We start from the raw sequence: 18,614 nt of genomic DNA on the forward strand, positions 1-18,614 counted from the left end.
TTAAACTACCTTGAGTTATTGCAATGAAAAAGATGAATGAATTATTTGAGTACCATTTGCTGACAATTTTTGAGTTGGCCTCGTCAGTAATTTCAATTTGAGTAATTTAAAATTGTATCTAATGTCAACTCCAAATAATTTAAGCTTTGTTATCATCGAATGTTTCAATTTATGAACTCAAAAAATTGTGGCAAATGATTGGCTTACTTTTTTTGTGTTCTGCCAACTTACTCGGGTTTACAGTGTGAGGATTAAATGAGCAAAATAATGGACCCACCCATTCGCAGTTTTCTTACAAAAAATGTAGAACCATAACCTCATCAACAAGCATCTTCAAAAAAAAACTGTCATCTACAAATACCGTGGTATAAAATTAACTTGTGGCTTAGTCCGTGATACAGATTAAAAGTAAGAGAAAGAAAAGAAAATCAGACAATCGGGCACAATCCTCATAACTCTCATTGGAATTTAATACAAAAAACATTTTTTGAACTCAACAAAGCACTTGCGTTACAAGAATACGTGTGTTGGCTAAGCGGTAAAAAAAAAATCAAAAAGAAAACGATTATCTGAAGCCAGTCTTGCGTCACATAACACTGGTCTCGATTAGATCGAGACTCTAGAATTTTTTTTCTGGAGCATTTAAATTCATTTCTCCAGCCAGTCCAGAGTCGAAGGCTCATTTAGATGCGCAAGGTTGTCTGCCTCTCAGGAGGATCCCTCTTATCTTACAGGTCTGGAAGCTCGCACACTTATCTGTCTGGGCGGGAGGGGAGAGGAGGGTTCAAAACCTTTACTTTCAGTGGCTCAAAGGTCGATCTGGCACAGCGTGGAGAGGCACTTCCAGGTCCTCTGCTGGCCACAGAGTGCTCTATGTGGTGTAAGACAGCAGTGCAGCGGTGGTGGTGGTGTTGCTCCAGTCCAGAGTGGAGTTGGTCAAGTCTGCGGTGGAGTTGCTCAGCCAACCCACGGGCTCTGGGAGGGGAACAATGAAGTAGACGCACAATCCCGCTGCCAGAACAGCGAAGGCCGCGAGCGTCACCAGTCCTCGCCGGATGATCAGCTGGGACAGTGAGAGGTTGTCCCTCTTCTTAGCTGAAGCCACGTGGCCGTTTTGCTTTGCTGCTTCTCCGTTCGTCTTTAACATGAGGCCGTCGGAAAACTTGGCAGAGAAAAACAATCATTACTTCATTCCAAGAAACAGGGTTCCAAGGACTGACACCTGTGGTGTCCCGTTTCTGAATGTTAGATTTACAGCTGAGGTTTTTCCAACATTAGCAGGGGACAATCTTCATCAAAAAAGAACTGTCTGAACCAGTTTCAGAAAATATGTTCGAATCAGGAGTTATGTGTTTTAGAGCAGTGATTCTTATCCATAGGGCCGAGGCACATGGTTGGGCCGCGAGCGCCCCTTAGAGGACCGCTGAAAGTTCTTTGCTTTACACCTTTGGCCCGCGAGATGTTCAGTTTTAGCACGCTTGCCAGATATGGTGGCAGTAGTATTCAATATGGTTATTGATCACAAATGAAATGATATATCAGTTCTCCTGTACCCATTTGTTCTGAGATCAAAGTTAAGAACCACTGTTTTAGAGCGCACAAAACCGCAATATCGATGCCTACCTGAGCACCTTCCTGGTCAGCGGCGCCGTCCTTCGCTAACAGAGGCGCGACTGAGGTTTTCTGAGCTCGCTTCACCGCCTTTAAAGAGAGCACAACGATCACATGGTCTCAGCGCCTCATCCAGGTCCCATCCTTCTTACCTCTTCGGTCATTTTGGTCCAGTCGAACTTCACAATGACGACGATGTAGAAGATGGACTGTAGAGTGGCGGCACAGAAAAGGCCAAGCCAGAAACCTGCGCAGAGAGTGGCTCAGTGATTCCATCCCAGAATCACATGGCGACGTTCCACTGCTCACCGATGATTCCCATTTTGATCACGAACGTCAGGGTGACGCAGAGCGTGAGCCCGATGATGTAGTATCCCACGAAGTTAGCCACAGCTGGAATCTTCTGTTTGCCTGTTCCCATGAAGACGCCAAGGCTGATGCACTAGAGAGCAGCAGCGAGTTTACCATCTGGTTTTCACTCCACAGTTTTCTCAGGCAGTTCCAAAACCCACCACTAGTCCGTCAAACACCTGGAGCACAGCGTAGACGTTCATCAGGTAAGCCACCAGACTGACAATATTTCTGGGAAAGAAAGGTTTTGTCTTTGAATCAATCGCCTAAAATGCACACAGTTACAAGAGAGGCAGCAAGCCAGAAGGGGCTTCGGCAGATTCTTACTCATCGGAGATAAATATGTAGGCGATGACTGATTTGGTGGCAAAAAGAATGACGCCTTCAACAAGCGTAAAGCTGACTGGAGAAGAAAAAAAAAAACCATAAAAAAACAATAAAAGGATGTGTTTTATGATACTAAAATGACTGAAATGATTCATGTGTTTACACTAACAGGAGAGCCCAAAGGTCATCTTGCTGGTGAGAATGGCCCGTTCAGTGTCTCCTGCGCCGAGAGCGTTGCCGACCCGGGCGCAGGCGGCAGCTTGGACTGCAAAAGGAAACTGAAGAAATATGAAAAATATTATGAAAATCGACCTTCAATCCTCTAGTATTTATTGTTGTGTAAGTGTGTAGTACCATGTAGACGATATAGGCCAGCATGATGGTCACATGCTGTGCCGCCAGTTCATCTCCACCCAGCATCCCTGCCAGAGACCAGCACACCTCAAGTTGTATTACAATTCAATATACATTCATTATTCATTATTTTCATTATATTCATTATTTTTTATGTCACATTCCCCCCACCTTCATTCTCCATATCTGTTATCTCTGATCGCAGGGGTCAGAGGTCAGCATGGGAGGTCAACATACTGTTGTGTAAGATGTCGAGGAAGTAAAGTTTTCACTTGTATTTCCTCACTCGAGTCACAAGACGTCACTCACTGGCCAAGGTCATCACCTGAGACAGACCCACTTCCTCTCTGGACCGTTTGGCTTAGGGGTAATTGAATTTCCTAAAGGGTGACATGATATGCTACGACTGTTGTAAATATATTTTAAATGATTCTCAGTATAAATCATTATTTTTTTATTTGTAGACAAGAGATAATGTGAAAACACATGTTGTGTACATTTAATTTAAGAATCCAATATAACTCAAATGGGGACACTAAATGTGGAATAATAATAGTAATACATTTCCTCGTGGTAGGTGATAAAAGGAGTGGCTCATCTAATCCAATCTCTCTTCCCAGCTCTTCCAGGCATGTACTTTTTTTCCGACCCTTCTCAATCGTTGGTCGTGAGTGAGCACATACCGGCAAAGAATCCGCCAATCTCGTACACCCACCACTCTAAAGACCTCATGAGTGTACTGGGGACCGCCAGCTTCATGAAGGCACCCCACTCCTGCAGTGAGTCACGTGACCAGCCTGTGGAGGGAGACAGACACTTGCTCATGTAGATGCCGCCGCAACAGGTTCTACGTCATGTGTGCTTTGCCTTTGCTATTAGTTAATCCACATCAAGGTACTGGCATCAGCCCGAGACTTCAATTGATTGGCTCTCCACCCAGGAAGGCACCACCTGGTGTGTGTATAACACCCCACGTTTTCTGCTCATCCTCTTTTTCCATTCAGCCTGCGACTTGCCACAACCCTCTGGACACGCTTCACGAAATGTCTCGTTCGTGCAAGTCATGTAATTTCCCTTTGGAGGCTGTGGACCAGCACGATGCCGGTGCCGCGTGCCTTGGCTCAGCACACCGCCAACACTTGGACTCTTGCTCCATGTTTGGCCTTGCCTGACCGCAAGCGGGCAAACTTCAAATCGTGGGACAGGGCGGCGACTCAGACTCCCGCTTCCCCAATGGCCAGGTCCCATCCGGGGGGGCTGGTTTGGGCCAACGTAACCAAGGACGACGTTCGCTATTTTTATGAAGAGATGGGTCTCAACGTCTTCCCTGAGGCTGACAATGAGACCATGTGCTCCGTTTTGGAGGATCCCAGCGAGACAACGCCAGCGGAGCCGTTCCTCCAGAGTCTACCCGCTGGACGAGATGCCTCACCTGTTCCGGATGGCCGGGAAGACTCTAAATATAGATCTTCCTCCTGCCGACAAGCCCCAGGTAGAGGATTTCTCCACTTCCATGGTTGCCAAGGCACAGAAGAAGGTCCCAAGACCTGTCCAAGACCTTCACCTGCCCCAAGATGACACACCTCTCATTCAGCCAAAGAGATCCAGCAGCCGCTGAGTATCCGTGTGTTCTCCAGTACAACGCTGAAGGAAGCGGATAGACGGACCCTAGTTGGAGCACCCATCTCCGACGACACCCTCTTCCAATGTTCCAAAGCTGCTGGAGAGACTGGAGACCAGGAAAGTGTTGGCACAGCTGAGCCGAAACCTCCAGGCAAAGTACCGGCTCCGTCTACATCAGGTTCCGGACTGAAGGTCTCGCTCGCCAGGAGAGAGGTCAGATTTGACCCCAACCTTCCACGTCCTCCACCTGCTGCTGCTTCCTTTCCTTCCTCCTCGGGCAGAAGAGGCAACCAGCCTGGACCCAAACGTCCACTCCCAATGACAGGGATCTGACGTGCGTGGTTAACTCTGTGTCCCAAGACCTGAGCGAACCCACACACAAGAAGGCTAGGCTAACGCCTGACCTGCTGCTCCTGTCTGTACATGGAGCTTCTAATAAAGCTACCCAGCGCACACCAGGCAGCCGATTTACTTCGCAAATACCCCAGATCTCTGGAGTATTTGAGAGTATTTACTGCATTTTTTGTGTGTCTGGTTCGTGCCCTCGCAGGTTATGTCGCCAGAACTAGGGACTGCCGGACAGACTGTTCGCCCGTTATGGTGGAAGCCTGAAAGGGAGAACGGTTGTGCTCAGCCATCAAGAAGGCGTATGAGGCCACAGGAGCTAAAGCCCCCGACGGCCTCAGGGCACACTCCACAAGGTCCATCTCTCTCCACTGCAGCGGCACTGTTTGGCGGAGCTTCCATGGAGGATCTGCCAGGCGGCATCCTGATCATCTGCGTCGACTTTTGCTCAACCCACTTGAGGGACATGGATTCGTCCTTGGCCGAGCCGGTAGGACATCAATCACCTGGTTCCTAAGGTATGGTCTTGTTTCTTTCTCAGGCCATGCTGGGAGGGAACTAATCCCAATGGCCTTCACCGTGGTTCTTACCACCTTATCGAAGTCTCAGGCCCAGGCCAGTCCCTCATTGTGGATTAACCAGTAGCGAAGGCCGTTAGTGGGCTCCGCACATATTCATAGAACTGCGGTAACACTGACAATAACCAGGATTTTCCATCTCTCACCTCCCCAAGTGTTCACGTGTATCTTCTTCCACCAGATGAAAACAAACAGGAACACACACAGGTAGATCTGGGAGAGGGAGTTTGCAGCTGCAGACCCTCTGTCTCACACACACACACACACACACACACACACACACGCACACATATCAATGCTGCGCACGTGAACAGGTGAGTGCAGCTACTCACCCGACTCCCAGGTCGAGCCAGGTGATTAAAATGTAATGTGTCACCACGTTGGCGATGTTGGCGACGACTGCTATGTACATCTGAGGCAGTATGATGCCCTGCACACACACACACATAAAAGGCTCCATCACAGCCAGTTATGTCCAGATCGCTGATGTTTGCAGAGTCGCACCTGGTTCTGCAGATAAGACACCTGCAGCTGGTACACGAATATTGCCTGCAACACAAAACCAGCAGCTTCAAGGTGACGTTTTCATTGGAGACATCACGAGCAAGGAACGTCATGACTCACTGGAACGGCTGGAATGTACGCGAGGCTGTAGATCTGAGCTATTCTGGAAAACAAGTCAGGATGGAGTCAGTCACGTCTCCTGAAACATGTATCCAGGGAAACAGTTGCCTACGTGTACCACTTGGATCGCCAGCTTTGGGAAGGATTTCAAAAAGGTTGGAGGCATTCGAGTCACAGTGTGAAATCATTAGCTGTGTTTACACTGTAGCCATTAGCATCCTGGTGAGTCACACTTGTTTCCTTCACTCTTAAAACCATCAGGCAGCCCTGGATGGACTGTAGTGTGAAATATTGACACAATCGAGGGTCAGACTGACGCTCACCTGGCCACCTCCGGGTCCTGAGCCAGGCACAAGAGGATACTCTCCGAGTTAACCATCAGAGCAATGCAGGGCAGCCAAAACAAGAGGAGGATGATGATGCCCCGCTGGAGGATGACCCCCACCCTCAGCAGATTCTTGCCTCCGAATGTCTGCAAAAGAAGCATCACTGAGGAGGGACTCCTAAAGGGACGGGCTGTTTACGAACCTGGGATACCAAGGTGTCGCACGCGAGGCCCAACCCAGTTCCCGTCGAAATCGTGGTGATGTTTACAAACTGAAAAACAGATGACAAAATCAAGTGACCATGGGAAGGTTTGGGAAGTGCCCATGACTTCATCTCAGTGTGGCTTTAGGAAGGTTGCCGAGTTGGAAGTCAAGTTGAGGATCAGACTGAACAGAACACGGTGAAGAAATGTGGTGATTGTAAGAATAGCAAGTACAAAAATAAAACAATGGAAATCAGTTGAAGAATGACGTCGGGGTGGCGGAGCCCTAGTGTAAACAAACAGGACAGTTTGGCCAGTATGATCTTGACTAGCAAAGTTCAAAGGTCATCCCAACTTCTTTGCACTTTCACACTACACAACATCATATCTCCCCCCAGTCACAAGATCCAGCTTTTGTTGAAACACGTTTCATTCGCTTGCAAAAGATTAACCCATCCATCCTTCCTCAGTGGCCACAGGATACACTGTGACTGGACGGAGGGACGGAATAGAAAGGTCAAACAAAAATATATATACATATATATGCATATATATGTATATATATATATATATATATATATCATTGTAGAATGTAATCGCTCAATATGTATGTTATATAATATATATTTATACATATATAAGTATTTTTTTTCCTGAAATATTTTTCCATTTATTTTGAGGGACAAGCAGATAAGTCATTAAGCAAAGTTATATATTAAATCCATTCCGAATCGCTACAAATGAGAATCTAGATTCTTTGGTGAATGTTTTTTTTTTTTTTTTTTTTTTTTTTTTCACTCCCTGGTCAATGGAGACCGGAGGTTTAGCATCACGCACTAACGCCAAAAGTGGAACAATCGCTCGAGGTATCCCGTCACCATGGAGAACGGCAGCAAGAGTATCAGCACAGCAAGGTTCAGTATGTAGACGTGGACATTTCGCCAGTGAGAAGTTTGTGTAACAGATTACATTCTTTAGTCTGAGGCCATGCCTCCTCTAAAGACTCTTTGATTTCATGGGAGCTGAGAGCGTGGTAACTACACTACAAGATATGGAAAACTCTTTTCGGCAGCTGTGACTCCCGTTCGTTCACCTCTGGTTTTCATGTCTGAATTCATTTCTCAAAGAGAGGACGACTTACAGCGGTGGCGAGACCGTACGCGGCCATGACATTGTTCCCCAAGCGACCACAGAACACCGTCACCACGAATGGAAGCATGTACTGGAGGATCCTGGAGACGAGCTGCAGGGAGCGAGACAACAACACACACCGTCAGTGAAATGGTGCCTGAAGCCCAAGTCACCAGCGACACTACAGTGTTATTTAGTTTAGAGATTTGCTGGCTCAGTAGGATTCCATAAAAAAACTCCAAACCGTAAACAGTCCAAACCCGTACCACAGGGCCCGTCATCCTCAGGATGTGATAGAGTTCATCTCTGTGGGACAGAGGAATCTTTCGCCGCAGCCAGCTGCAGCAGAACAACCGGTCGCTGACGTGCTGCATGTCTCCACGGCCGAGCCTCGAGTGGGACTCAGCCCTCCTCCGTCCTGGCCACTATCCCCTCGTACAGACGGTTAATGATCAATATCCTCTGCAGTCGGAGCCGTCAGATCATGTTGGAATGCCTCACTGACCTCATCACCTTCCCACTCGACCCTTCTGCTCGACTTTAGTTACTCAGTGGGGAAACTAGTTTGAGTGTTGATGTTTCAGGATCCCAGCACGTGTTTGTACACAAGCTCACGAGTCGTAACTCAGATTATGTCACAGCGACAACACACAGACAAATAAACTCTTTCAACACGATACTATATGAATACCTCAATTCACGTGACGTAAAGCCAACATTGTTAAAGTGCTGACTCAGCATTGCCATCGTGAGCTTCTACTTTGATGTAGTTTAGATTAAATAAGGTCCAGAGTGATTGATGATTGTCTTTTTGTTATGAACTGCGGGAGGAAATCGGTGTGATTGAAAGAAACCTGCGCAATATGATGACCCTGGACTTGAGTGATGCCAAGTGTTTTTTGAAAGAGTGAGATCCGGTCAGAGGAAGAGATGAAGAAACTCTACTCCCAGAACCTCCATTTCTACATCGGAATATCCGGAAGAAAAACACTGTGGCTTGTTGTTTGAGCTGTCGGTCATTCTGGGTTTAGTGAGGATTGAATGAGCAAAATGATGGGGCCGACCTTTTCCCATTCACAGTTTTCTTCCAAAAATGTAGAACAATAACCTCATCAACAAGCATCTTCAAAAAAGTCCATGATACAGATTAAAAACAAAAAAAAAGAAAAGGGGTCCGGGGATTGAGCCCTGAGGAACGCCTCCCAAAGTAAAATCCTCTTTTTTTCAGCACGTTGACTTCCCCTAAATGCCCCTTGTCACGGATCAATGTTGACAAATGGAAGCGCGGAGCTGATGTGTGTGTGCACAGCGGCTGGTTCTGTTAGCGCAGCTAAGCAGTAGACAATGGAGGAATGATTATACGTGGTGCGGCGCTGGCCGATGATGTATTTGTGTATTCATTCATGTGGCTGCAGGAGACTCCCAGCTGCTGCCACTCACACAGGTTGTACACTGTAAATCTTCACTTTTTAACTCAGACTTTCTCAACCCTCAGAACTTCACTTCACTGGACTCGGGACATTCATGAGCTACAAACCTGAATGCTCACTCATTTTAGGGAGACTTGTCCACTAAAACTTGCTTTGGCATTTAGAGAGCCTTATTTGAAAAAATAAAACAAAACAAAAAAGACAATGTTCTAAGATGAAGAAGAAACACTCATATACATAGTCTGAAGTTGGAACTTGGATTAGAAGCTCATTGTACGATGATTTATTTTGTTTTCTTTTGAGTGCTAAGACGGTATATGAATAATCTTTTAGCACGTAACAAGCAGTAGCTTCAGACCTGACGTAGTTAACCTGAAGAGAAAATATTATGCAACATTAAGGACCTGTCGTCACGTGCGTGCGTCCTCAGTATTTGTTCATTTATTAATAGTTTCACAGCCAAATATTACTCCAACTTTGCATTGAGGATTCTCCTGAAGTGACTGCATCATTATGTAAACGCTGAATGAACAAATAACAAACCTTTTGCTGACAAATGGTGCTGACAAAAATGTAGTAGTGATTCCAGCGTCCACCCTGTAGGGGGCGAGAGACACCTGATGAAAAACAACTAAAGGATTTCAGTCTTCTTCTCTGCGTCAGTCATCGCCATGAAGCAAAGCGGACCTGAAAACACAGATCTGTTCTGCCGCAGACCCACTTCCTAAACACCCGATGCCTTCCCACCTTCTTGTTGTATCCCAAACACTGTTTCATGTTCCATTCTAAATATTGAAAACATAACTCGTAGCCATTAGCTACATGGTGCTGCAGGTGGCAGCAGTCGCTCGCTCACACACACACACACAGTATGAGTGAAGAAGATGTAAAGGTTCGCAGGGTTCTGATCCAGATTGTAATTCAGAACTGTCATGAGAAGTTTCCGACTTAGGGATAGTTTTGGTTGGCCAACATCACCAAGCGAGAAAGGTAAGGAGACGTTCCTGAGTGAGTATCAGGAAGTGTGCAGCTTAACACGGACAGACCTGACCCTCATTTATCAAGAACAACTTCCACAAGAACCACGCTAAAATGTTATTTTCCCCTTGACTCACGAATTCTCCAACTTTTTACCCAACTTTCATTTTCGATTTTGAGTTATTTCTGACCGCATCACTGACCCACGTCTCTGAACATTTCCCCCTGGTCAGTGTAGGGCCTCAGATGTTTCACTTCAAGCTTCTGAAGTCAACAGATGAGCGAGAGAGAGTCACTCCCGCCTCAGCCGCCCACCACGCCTCAGCCTTCTAGAGGCGATGTCACCCTCGACACACACGTTCACACCTGTGCACACCTCAAATCACGATAACACTTAATCCAATTGTCTGCCTACGCGTTACCATCGAGGCTGTCACATTCCCAAACCACATCGCCCTGTCAGACGCCGTCCTGCGGCCGGGATTCGTATCAGTCACATGTTATCTTCCTGGGTATGGGAGGAGTCGCGCGGCTCCTGCTATCTGCTCTCCCTATTTATTACCTCGCTCTGCCCGTCCGCTTGTGTCGCTGAATCCAGCGCCGTCCTTTTTTATCGTGATGTGACCTGCTGTTCCCTCTGCTGCGGGCTCCATCCTTCTCCTGGACTCTCTTCCCCCGGAGCTCATTTAACCAATATAGAGTGATCACAAACGTTATTTTGATGTGACTACAACTCCCCAGTGAAATGTTGTCATGGAGCTTTTGGTTTTGATTGACTCAAAACTAACTCTCCAGATTTTTGGGGAATCAAGCCTCGACTCAAGAAGGAATCCTGGCTGTCAATTGAAAGCAAAACGCTTGTTTTCCCATACTTACTCTCTGCTATCTTCAAAACCAAAGGAATTCAACCTGCAACCTCTAGTCTTCAAAAGAACTCACTGAATCTGTGTCCATTTTGCTGATTCAGTCTTTTTGACCGAGGCATATTTTTGTTTCAGTCATCTGAAATATTTCCCTCTTAGTCAACTAAATATCAGAGGTGTTTCAGTCGACTGCTCAACTTCATGTGTGCAGTCACCTCCCATGAAAAGCTAAAGAAGCACTCAGAGAGCGCAGACCTCTGCCAACCAACACAATCTCCCAACATGAGTGTTGCCACAGTTAGAAAAAGTAATCTGACTACTGATTACTCCCTCAAAAAGTAACTTAGTTACTTTACTGATAACTTGAATTTAAAAGTAACTAAGTTAGATTACAAGTTACTTGTCAAGTTACATTTGACAGCCGACTACAGCTCTCATTGCCTGAACAATATCTTTCATGTCAATTTTGAGGTGGCAGTTCTTGGGGGTCCAGTGTTTTTCCATGTTTGGGGTCATTTTTTTAGCACAATCTCAGTTACATGAATGTACAGTCAATGTTTCGCGTTGACACACTGGAACCGATTGGAGTGAAATCCACAAACAAAAAGCAACAAGTATGAAAAACAAAAAGTGATACATTGTCATTTATATAGCAAAATGTAGAGAATGGGCCCCAGGCCACATTATTTTCTCTTATTATTTTACTTTTTTGCTTTTTTTTTTTTACTACAAGGCAAAAGTTTAGCAAGTCTCAGTGTGTCACGTCTCCCGTTGGCCAGCTGGAGGCAGTAGTTGCACTTCAGTGGCTGCTGTTACTCGCCTCAACGCTCCGTCGAGCCGGCGTGTCATTGTACTTCTGACTTTCGAGTACATCAGTACATCACATCAGTAGCGTTTCTTCCTGCAAATAATCTATAAAAGTCTAAAAATCTATCATAAGTGTTCTATCAAGAGGATAAAAAAAACTGCAGCATAGTTTTGAGTCCGCACTCTCGACACATTTGCGAGGCTACTTTATTTCGCTCTCTTTAGCCGGTGATTTCCGCGCGTTGTTGGTTAATATTGTCATCTATAGCAGGCACGAATTCATAGTAATAGCTGTATTTGCAGCGAGAAACATCCTTGTCATCATGTACGGTTATTTATTGGCTCATGTGGGAATTGAACCCCAAACCTTCAGGACAGTGGCTCATGACAGAACCACTGTAGTCTGGCAGCGTGTGCCGAGGTAAGAAGAATGAAAGACTTTAAGCAAATCTATGAACATGAATTGACTCTCTGTCACGGACACAGGCAATAATCCGGATCACACCCAAATGGACTTCTCAAAACATTTTGAACACAGACAGGCAACATGACCTCCATCGACTCACTTCTGCTGCAGCACACAGGAGAAGTCTAAAGAATAGAAAAACTTATTTTGAAGAAACTCCGGCTGAAGATCCGTTTGATGGTGAAGATGTATGATCTTCAATCAACCACCAGATGTGAATAAAGAAAGCAGGAATAATAGAAGTACCAAGGTTGTTTCAAGGACAATTCATCTTCCTCTTGATGTCTTTTGCTTTGAGCTTCACTCTTTGTTTGTTTCCTTGTTCTTCCAGTGTTGAGTACAGAGAAAAACACTTGACAAACCCAGGAGCAAAGACTGTGAAAGTCTGGGGTTTTAAAGAACCTTTCAAGCCTCATAGATCCTCAGATCTGGCGAACGTTTCTCTTCTTATATTTGAAGAACGTCATCTTTTATTGATATATTCCTCAGACTTGCTTCTTCAGTGATTCCACTGTTGATTCCCACGATAAGCTCACAAGCAGCTCTTCATTCACCAGCCCAAATCCTCTGAACCAAAAGGTGCTGGTTTCGCTTGTCTAGCTCTCCGTGACAAAGACGTCTGAGTCAGACGCGGCAGTTCAGGGCAGGTGCAGCAAATGTTTGCGTCGCTCAGCTCGGTTAAATGTTAATGACTCTCACCCACGATTGGACGGCGGTGGCGGCAGTCCAGGACCTGCGCTCTGCTCCGGAGAGTGGCGGTCTGTCACATCTCATCCAGCGCCGGCGCTGATGCACCTGACCCCTCCGCTGCCCGAGACCTTTCATGTAATTGCTCTCTCAGATGAATTCCTCCATTTTTTTTATTCGATGTCTCTCAGATGAAATGCGTCGTGATGTCTTTGTGTAGAAGGAACAAAAAAAGTCGTCCTGAACACGATACACAGCTTGGTCCAGTTGAACTTCACGTCATAGAATGGTCAATTTCTGAGGGACTAAATTGGGATCTGGAAAAAGCCAGAGATGAACCAAGGAAGATGTTTGGCTGGAACCAAACTCATTCATCGGCAGCTGCTGTTGAAAATCTTGTTCTTAGAGACAGTCCAAGATGAAGCTCAGCAGGCTGCAGGGCCTCTCTCCATGTCAGGGGAGGCTCCAGATGATGGGCCCCCACAGAGCCGGGTCAGTCTCCCGGACAGTCTGTGGTGTCGTATGGTGCTGCTCTTTCCTGGATTAGGGTCAGAGCTGAGGTCCACGCCATTCATCACGCCGGAACATTCTGGCCTCACAGGCAGTTATGAGTCCGAAATAACCGCTGAAGCCGCCGGTGGTCACCCAAGACCATCACGGAATTCTGGACTTCCCATCAGCCTTTTCCACCTTCATTTATCTTGGTGGTGTCTCACTTCTCCACGTCCTCATTTGTCACATCCCTCAGTGGCTGAAGTGAGAAGCTAGTCGTGAAGCTCCGCCCACAGCCTCATCCATGTGTTGGGAAAGAATATAATGTCCTTCGAGTGTTGCTGTTCAATGTTACTCTTCTCTTTAAGAAGCTGCGTCGTGATGTCACCTGGGGTTTTGTGGTTAATCTGTGTCAGTGTCATCAAAATTATTTAAACAAATAGTGCCACAATAATTGCACTGATAAAGTAATATGAATTATAATAATACAATATTTTGGTAGCTACATTTATGTTTTATTCATCTTTTCTCGTACCGTTTTAATGTCATTGCACTGTATAACTTAATAGATCTTCTTTAAATGGTGAACCATCTGCAGCCCTGAGAGCAACCGAGACAGGATCTCAATAGTTTACTGCTCATCGTGTTCCTGTTAAGGATATGCTTTACCTCAAATAACTTCAGAGGTATCGATATTTCAGGATCGATCCGCACACCGCCAGTGTTCAGTGCCTGAGAGAATTTGATGTCGATGGAAATCCACACAAAAGTTTCGCTAAACCTGAACTATCCATGCAAGTCCAATATGTATGCGATGTTCTCGCTTTGTTTTGTAGAGGCTGCTCTTACGGAGGGTTTTAGTTTTCGGTGTTCGCCAGACACCCGTGTCTTGAATCGTAAATGTTGATTTCCATGTTTTCGCTGTCAAACGCTGTGTCTAAATGTGCCTTGTTTTACTTTAGAACTCCGGAGCTCTAAGTGTGGTGAGCTGTTCTGAGGAGATCCGGTAGGTGTCAGTCAGTGTATGTTACGGTAATGTGGTATTCTGTTTTATGGTTAGAGTGGAGTAGAGTCAGACCACTACCGGTTTCAGGTTTTGTATTTTTCAATAAAAGTCTTGGATGTTGTCCGTTCCTTCATGGCCAACACACGTCTCCTCTGAACTGCTGACGCTTTATTTGCCTTTGGTTTATATATTTATAACGTCTTCCATTTCTGACGCAGAAGCTCTGAAAGACTTTTCCGCAGAGATGAAACGGACGTAACAGATTTAGTTTGAGTTGCTGATTTCACGTCAACAGCCACTTGCTGCTCTCCATGAAGAATTGCAGTCATGTCTGCAAACACATCAGTGATGCAGAGCGAGGCCACACAAAGCAAAACTCGCCGGCGGTGACCAGCGAGGGAGCAGAGGGAGACCAGGAGATGTCGTACAGTTGATTTAGAAAAGCTGACTGGCTCCTGGAGGCAGCTCTGTACCATGGCTGAGGTGCCGGAGCTGCTGTGGCGCCCCCTGAAGACACAACCTGAACAGAGAAGAAGAACAAATGAGGTGCCACTCTGGTCAGTAGCTCTGCTTGGTACCGTTTTAGGGGCGAAGGAGAAACGTTCCCTGACCACACTGCAGAAGGTAAACCCAAATATTTGTCCAGGAATGGACTGATGAACACACCGTCCATTTTTTAGCCTCTTGAATCACGTCTTTGAAATTATATGATAATAGAGTAACAATGCAAGCAACACTGAAGAAACACGGAAAACAGAAAAATAAAAACGTTAAATATATTGGGAAAAAATGGACTCATTTGCCCCTTGTTCTGTTTGACAGGGTTTCGCAGATGAATATTTTTTTGTTGTTCTTCGCTGAAACGCTGCAGTCAGCATAAATGTTTAGGAGAAGTCTAGAATAGACTTTGAAGAAATTCTGGCTGAAAATCCGAGCTTGAATCAACCACCAGATGTGAATAAAGAAAGCCGGAATAATAGAAACACCAAGGTTGTTTCAAGAAGAATTCAACTTCCTCTTGATGTGTTTCATCAAAATCAAAAATCCAAATAAATGTAAAAAAAAAAACCCACAGAAAATGCAGCATTAATGTGCAGGAATGTCTTACGATGACGATAAGTTCAGTCAGAGTGAGCCTGACAGTGGTGCGCTGGAGGAAACGGTCGCATCTGCTGCTAGCCACTAGCTCTAGCCGCTAGCTCTTCCATCATCCCACTGTTGTGGTTACTGAGGACCTCCACACTGACCGATGTCCAGCTCTGTCAGTCCAGACTGCAGACAGTGGCACGATGGCAACGGCATGGATTCTGAGCTGCAGTGAATAAATAAACAGAATCCTTCCACCTTGCAGAAACGACAAGTGTTTTTGGCTGTTATTGTTGTCACGTCACGTCGTCTCTCCCTATCTGGCTTCTGAACGCTGAAGCTAAACTTTGATTTTATCCTCTTCTGGGCTCAGCGCTTCCTCGCCGTCGCCTGTCAACAGCCTCACATGGAACCAGACGGAGACTCTTTGTTTCTGATGGTACGACGTCAGAACAGGTGCCATAACAGGCCTGCTATCACTGTGAGCTGAGAGCTAAGAGGCTGCCTTCATGTAGAGCATGACGTGTGGAATTCTGTGGGAGGAATGATCCGGCGCACCAGGTGAGAAGAACCACTTGTCTCGCTAGTTCCGAGGTTTAAGGTTTAGTTGAGGTGAACGCACAAGAAACACAGCAGTGAGAGCAGAGGCCGGATCAGTCAGCGCAGCCCGTTTCCTGTGGAAACTGAGGGAGTCGGGGACTCTGTTCTGAACAGCTCCAACAGGAATGGAACGCAGCTGGGATCAGGTGAAGGCACAAGGCAAGTGAGAGGCGGGCGACTGTGGTAGCTCCTTTGGAGTGTTGAGTGAAAGGTGAGGGGTCGCGGTGAGGTCCTGGTACCTGTGTGATGGAGAACAGCTGGGCTCCGTCTGTGTGTGTGTGTGTCCTCATCGATACAATTCTGGTGAGGAAAGGTCAACACTTCCGCAGGACGAACTGAGGACAGAACTGTCGGAACTGTCTGTTATTCTGGAAGGAAACATGAGTCTATTCAAAGCTACCGTCGGCAGATTTGTTTTGAAAATGCTTAAGACACACCCGCAGCTCCATCACTGGTGGCCACCTGTCCTGGAGCATTTAGAGTAGGGAGGCTCCCATCAGGGTTTTTGCTGGCGATAACCGATACCGATCACATGGATTGACAATGAATTTGTCATCACCTTCTGTGTGCATGATGTGAAAACATGAACTTTAAATCACTTGAATTCAGACATGTATTAATGTACCTCGTAAAGAAGGTAAAAAATAGAAATAAACCTTTTGACTATTCTGTCAAAAGCACAACTGAAAAACATTTAATTTGATGAGAGACGTGACAGGTTGGTGAGTCTCTTGAGACATGGCTGTGTCCGTGAAATATTGACATACTGTAGCAGGACTCAGAGACAGAGAGCACTGCATTTACGGAAGTTTCCACTCCGGACGTTTTCAAAAGTTTGAGATTCAGGTGGCTGATGAACGCTGCACCTGACTCCAAAACCGTGACGGATCTGGTCGTTTCCACGTAAATACACACCTGATGAGTAACCAGCACTTTGTCACGCTTTAAGTGGCGTGTTTCATTTGAAGGCGCTTCGCTGCGCAGCATTGTCCCATGCATGTGCTGCAGGATGCCAACTTCACATGACAGATTGAAAGAAGCTCCACAGCAGACATGCTGCTGCTTAGTGAGCAGCGAGTCGGGAGGAGCGGACGCGGGGCTTCATCAGAGCGCCGCTCTCACACATGATCAGTTGTTGTGTTCGGCAGTGAAACGTAGTGATCGGCATTGACTGATGCTCAATCGGCCGATCGCAACAGTGAGCTCTGCTTCCGTAGTGGGGAATTGTGGAGCTGTTGAAGTTGGTAGGTTTGGATGCAAGTGATTTATGTGCAGTCCGAAACTGAAAAAAAAGATTTGCCTTTTGAAAGAAAAGGACATATTTCCTGTCTGGTTTTAGAGTCCCTGTAAATATGATTTTTACTGACCTCATCCCACATTTTAATGCCATTCAACGCCACTCGGGCGGTAAGGTTCTCCCGGTTCCCGCTAATGAATTCAGAACTGTTTATTCAATATTATACCAATATTATACCATTACCAAGTGATTCCATTTAGCAGACTGCAATTACGGGGCGTCACTGCGGGGAGTCGTACAGACTCGGCAATCACACTGCCAATTAGTGCAGCGCTTACAGTGTGGAGGAGGCAGAGACACGGCGGTTAAAGATATTTCCCTGGTGATCTGCACCGCGACATCAGTTGGAAACCCAAAACATGCAGCGAGAACGTGACGGCGACGACTGTCTCGCGGTGCCTGCACCGACGAGGAGTGAGCGCAGTGTTTCCTGACGCTGTTCAGAACTACATCGTAGACATTGTCTGTCTGCATGTGACCCGCACAAAAATATCCTATACTTTATTAGGAAGAAGAAGTAGGGCTACCAAATTTCAGTTCACATTTTCCGCTCTTAGATCGCCATGTTTGTGAAAACGATTTTGGTTGCACCAAGTTTTGGGGTTCTCATTGTGCTCCTTCGCTCCAGTGTTGCCCCCAGATTCTCCTACAAGACACCCGAGCTTAAAGAAGCCCATTGCTTTTTCCCATGAAATTTTAGTGCTGAGGCAAAGTCTATGTCAACTCACTCACCAAAACGTGTAACCTCCTCACGGAGTAGAAAGTGGAGTGCGTCTTATCAAACAAAACCTGACATCGATTTTAGAGCGATGGAGGTCACGCAGAGATTATGAATCATGACGTGTGTTGGTTCATTGAAGCACAGAAACGAAGCCAGCAACTGAATGAACTGAAGTCTTTCAGTACAACTTGGGGGTCACCACTACTCAGCAGTTAAACACACACTGACCTCGTGATAAACACTTGCTCATCACGGTTTTTTTACACCAACCTGGACATTTTTGCCCAAATCATTAGCCAACATTTCACTTGTGGCGTTTGAGATATTTTGACAGCAATGTGCATAAGGAGCTAGCAGGTGGCAGTAGCGCCCCAGAACTTGCTCACGCAACACAGAACGCATGTTCGCACTGCAGCTCTCACCACCGCAAGCGAGTAGCTTTCAAAGTGTTGTGACCTTTTATCAACATTTTTGGAAAATGTTGTTGAAATCCGCTCAGAAAACAGACGCAGAGATAAAAGCGTTGACAATCGCACAACCTCCGTGGCGGAGCTAACACATACCGAAGTTAGGAACGCAGGATTACGACTGAATGTAAAAGTTGCGCGGGAGTACTGTGATATTTGCGTCAGAGATGTAAGAAAACACAGAGGACGATAAAGTGTAATAGAAACGCCTCACACGTGAATAATGGAACACAAACACTGA

General features: G+C 46.1%; 1 protein-coding gene across 1 annotated transcript; it reads right to left on the bottom strand.

Moving 5' to 3' along the window:
- Positions 1-871: 871 nt before the first annotated feature.
- On the bottom strand, positions 872-7,922 carry LOC128763470 (multidrug and toxin extrusion protein 1-like). The gene is made up of 17 exons (XM_053872253.1): positions 7,740-7,922; positions 7,484-7,585; positions 6,342-6,410; positions 6,137-6,285; positions 5,814-5,856; positions 5,694-5,738; positions 5,522-5,619; positions 5,336-5,433; positions 3,327-3,440; positions 2,644-2,711; positions 2,459-2,567; positions 2,290-2,365; positions 2,124-2,193; positions 1,921-2,053; positions 1,764-1,858; positions 1,624-1,701; positions 872-1,162 (listed from the first exon to the last, which is right to left on the bottom strand). Exons 1-17 carry the CDS (start codon positions 7,845-7,847, stop codon positions 872-874), a joined length of 1,746 nt encoding a protein of 581 aa, XP_053728228.1. The 5' UTR covers positions 7,848-7,922.
- Between the last annotated feature and the right edge of the window lie 10,692 nt (positions 7,923-18,614).

The sequence above is a fragment of the Synchiropus splendidus genome, chromosome 8 (assembly GCF_027744825.2).
Source record: "Synchiropus splendidus isolate RoL2022-P1 chromosome 8, RoL_Sspl_1.0, whole genome shotgun sequence".
Taxonomy (NCBI): domain Eukaryota; kingdom Metazoa; phylum Chordata; class Actinopteri; order Syngnathiformes; family Callionymidae; genus Synchiropus; species Synchiropus splendidus.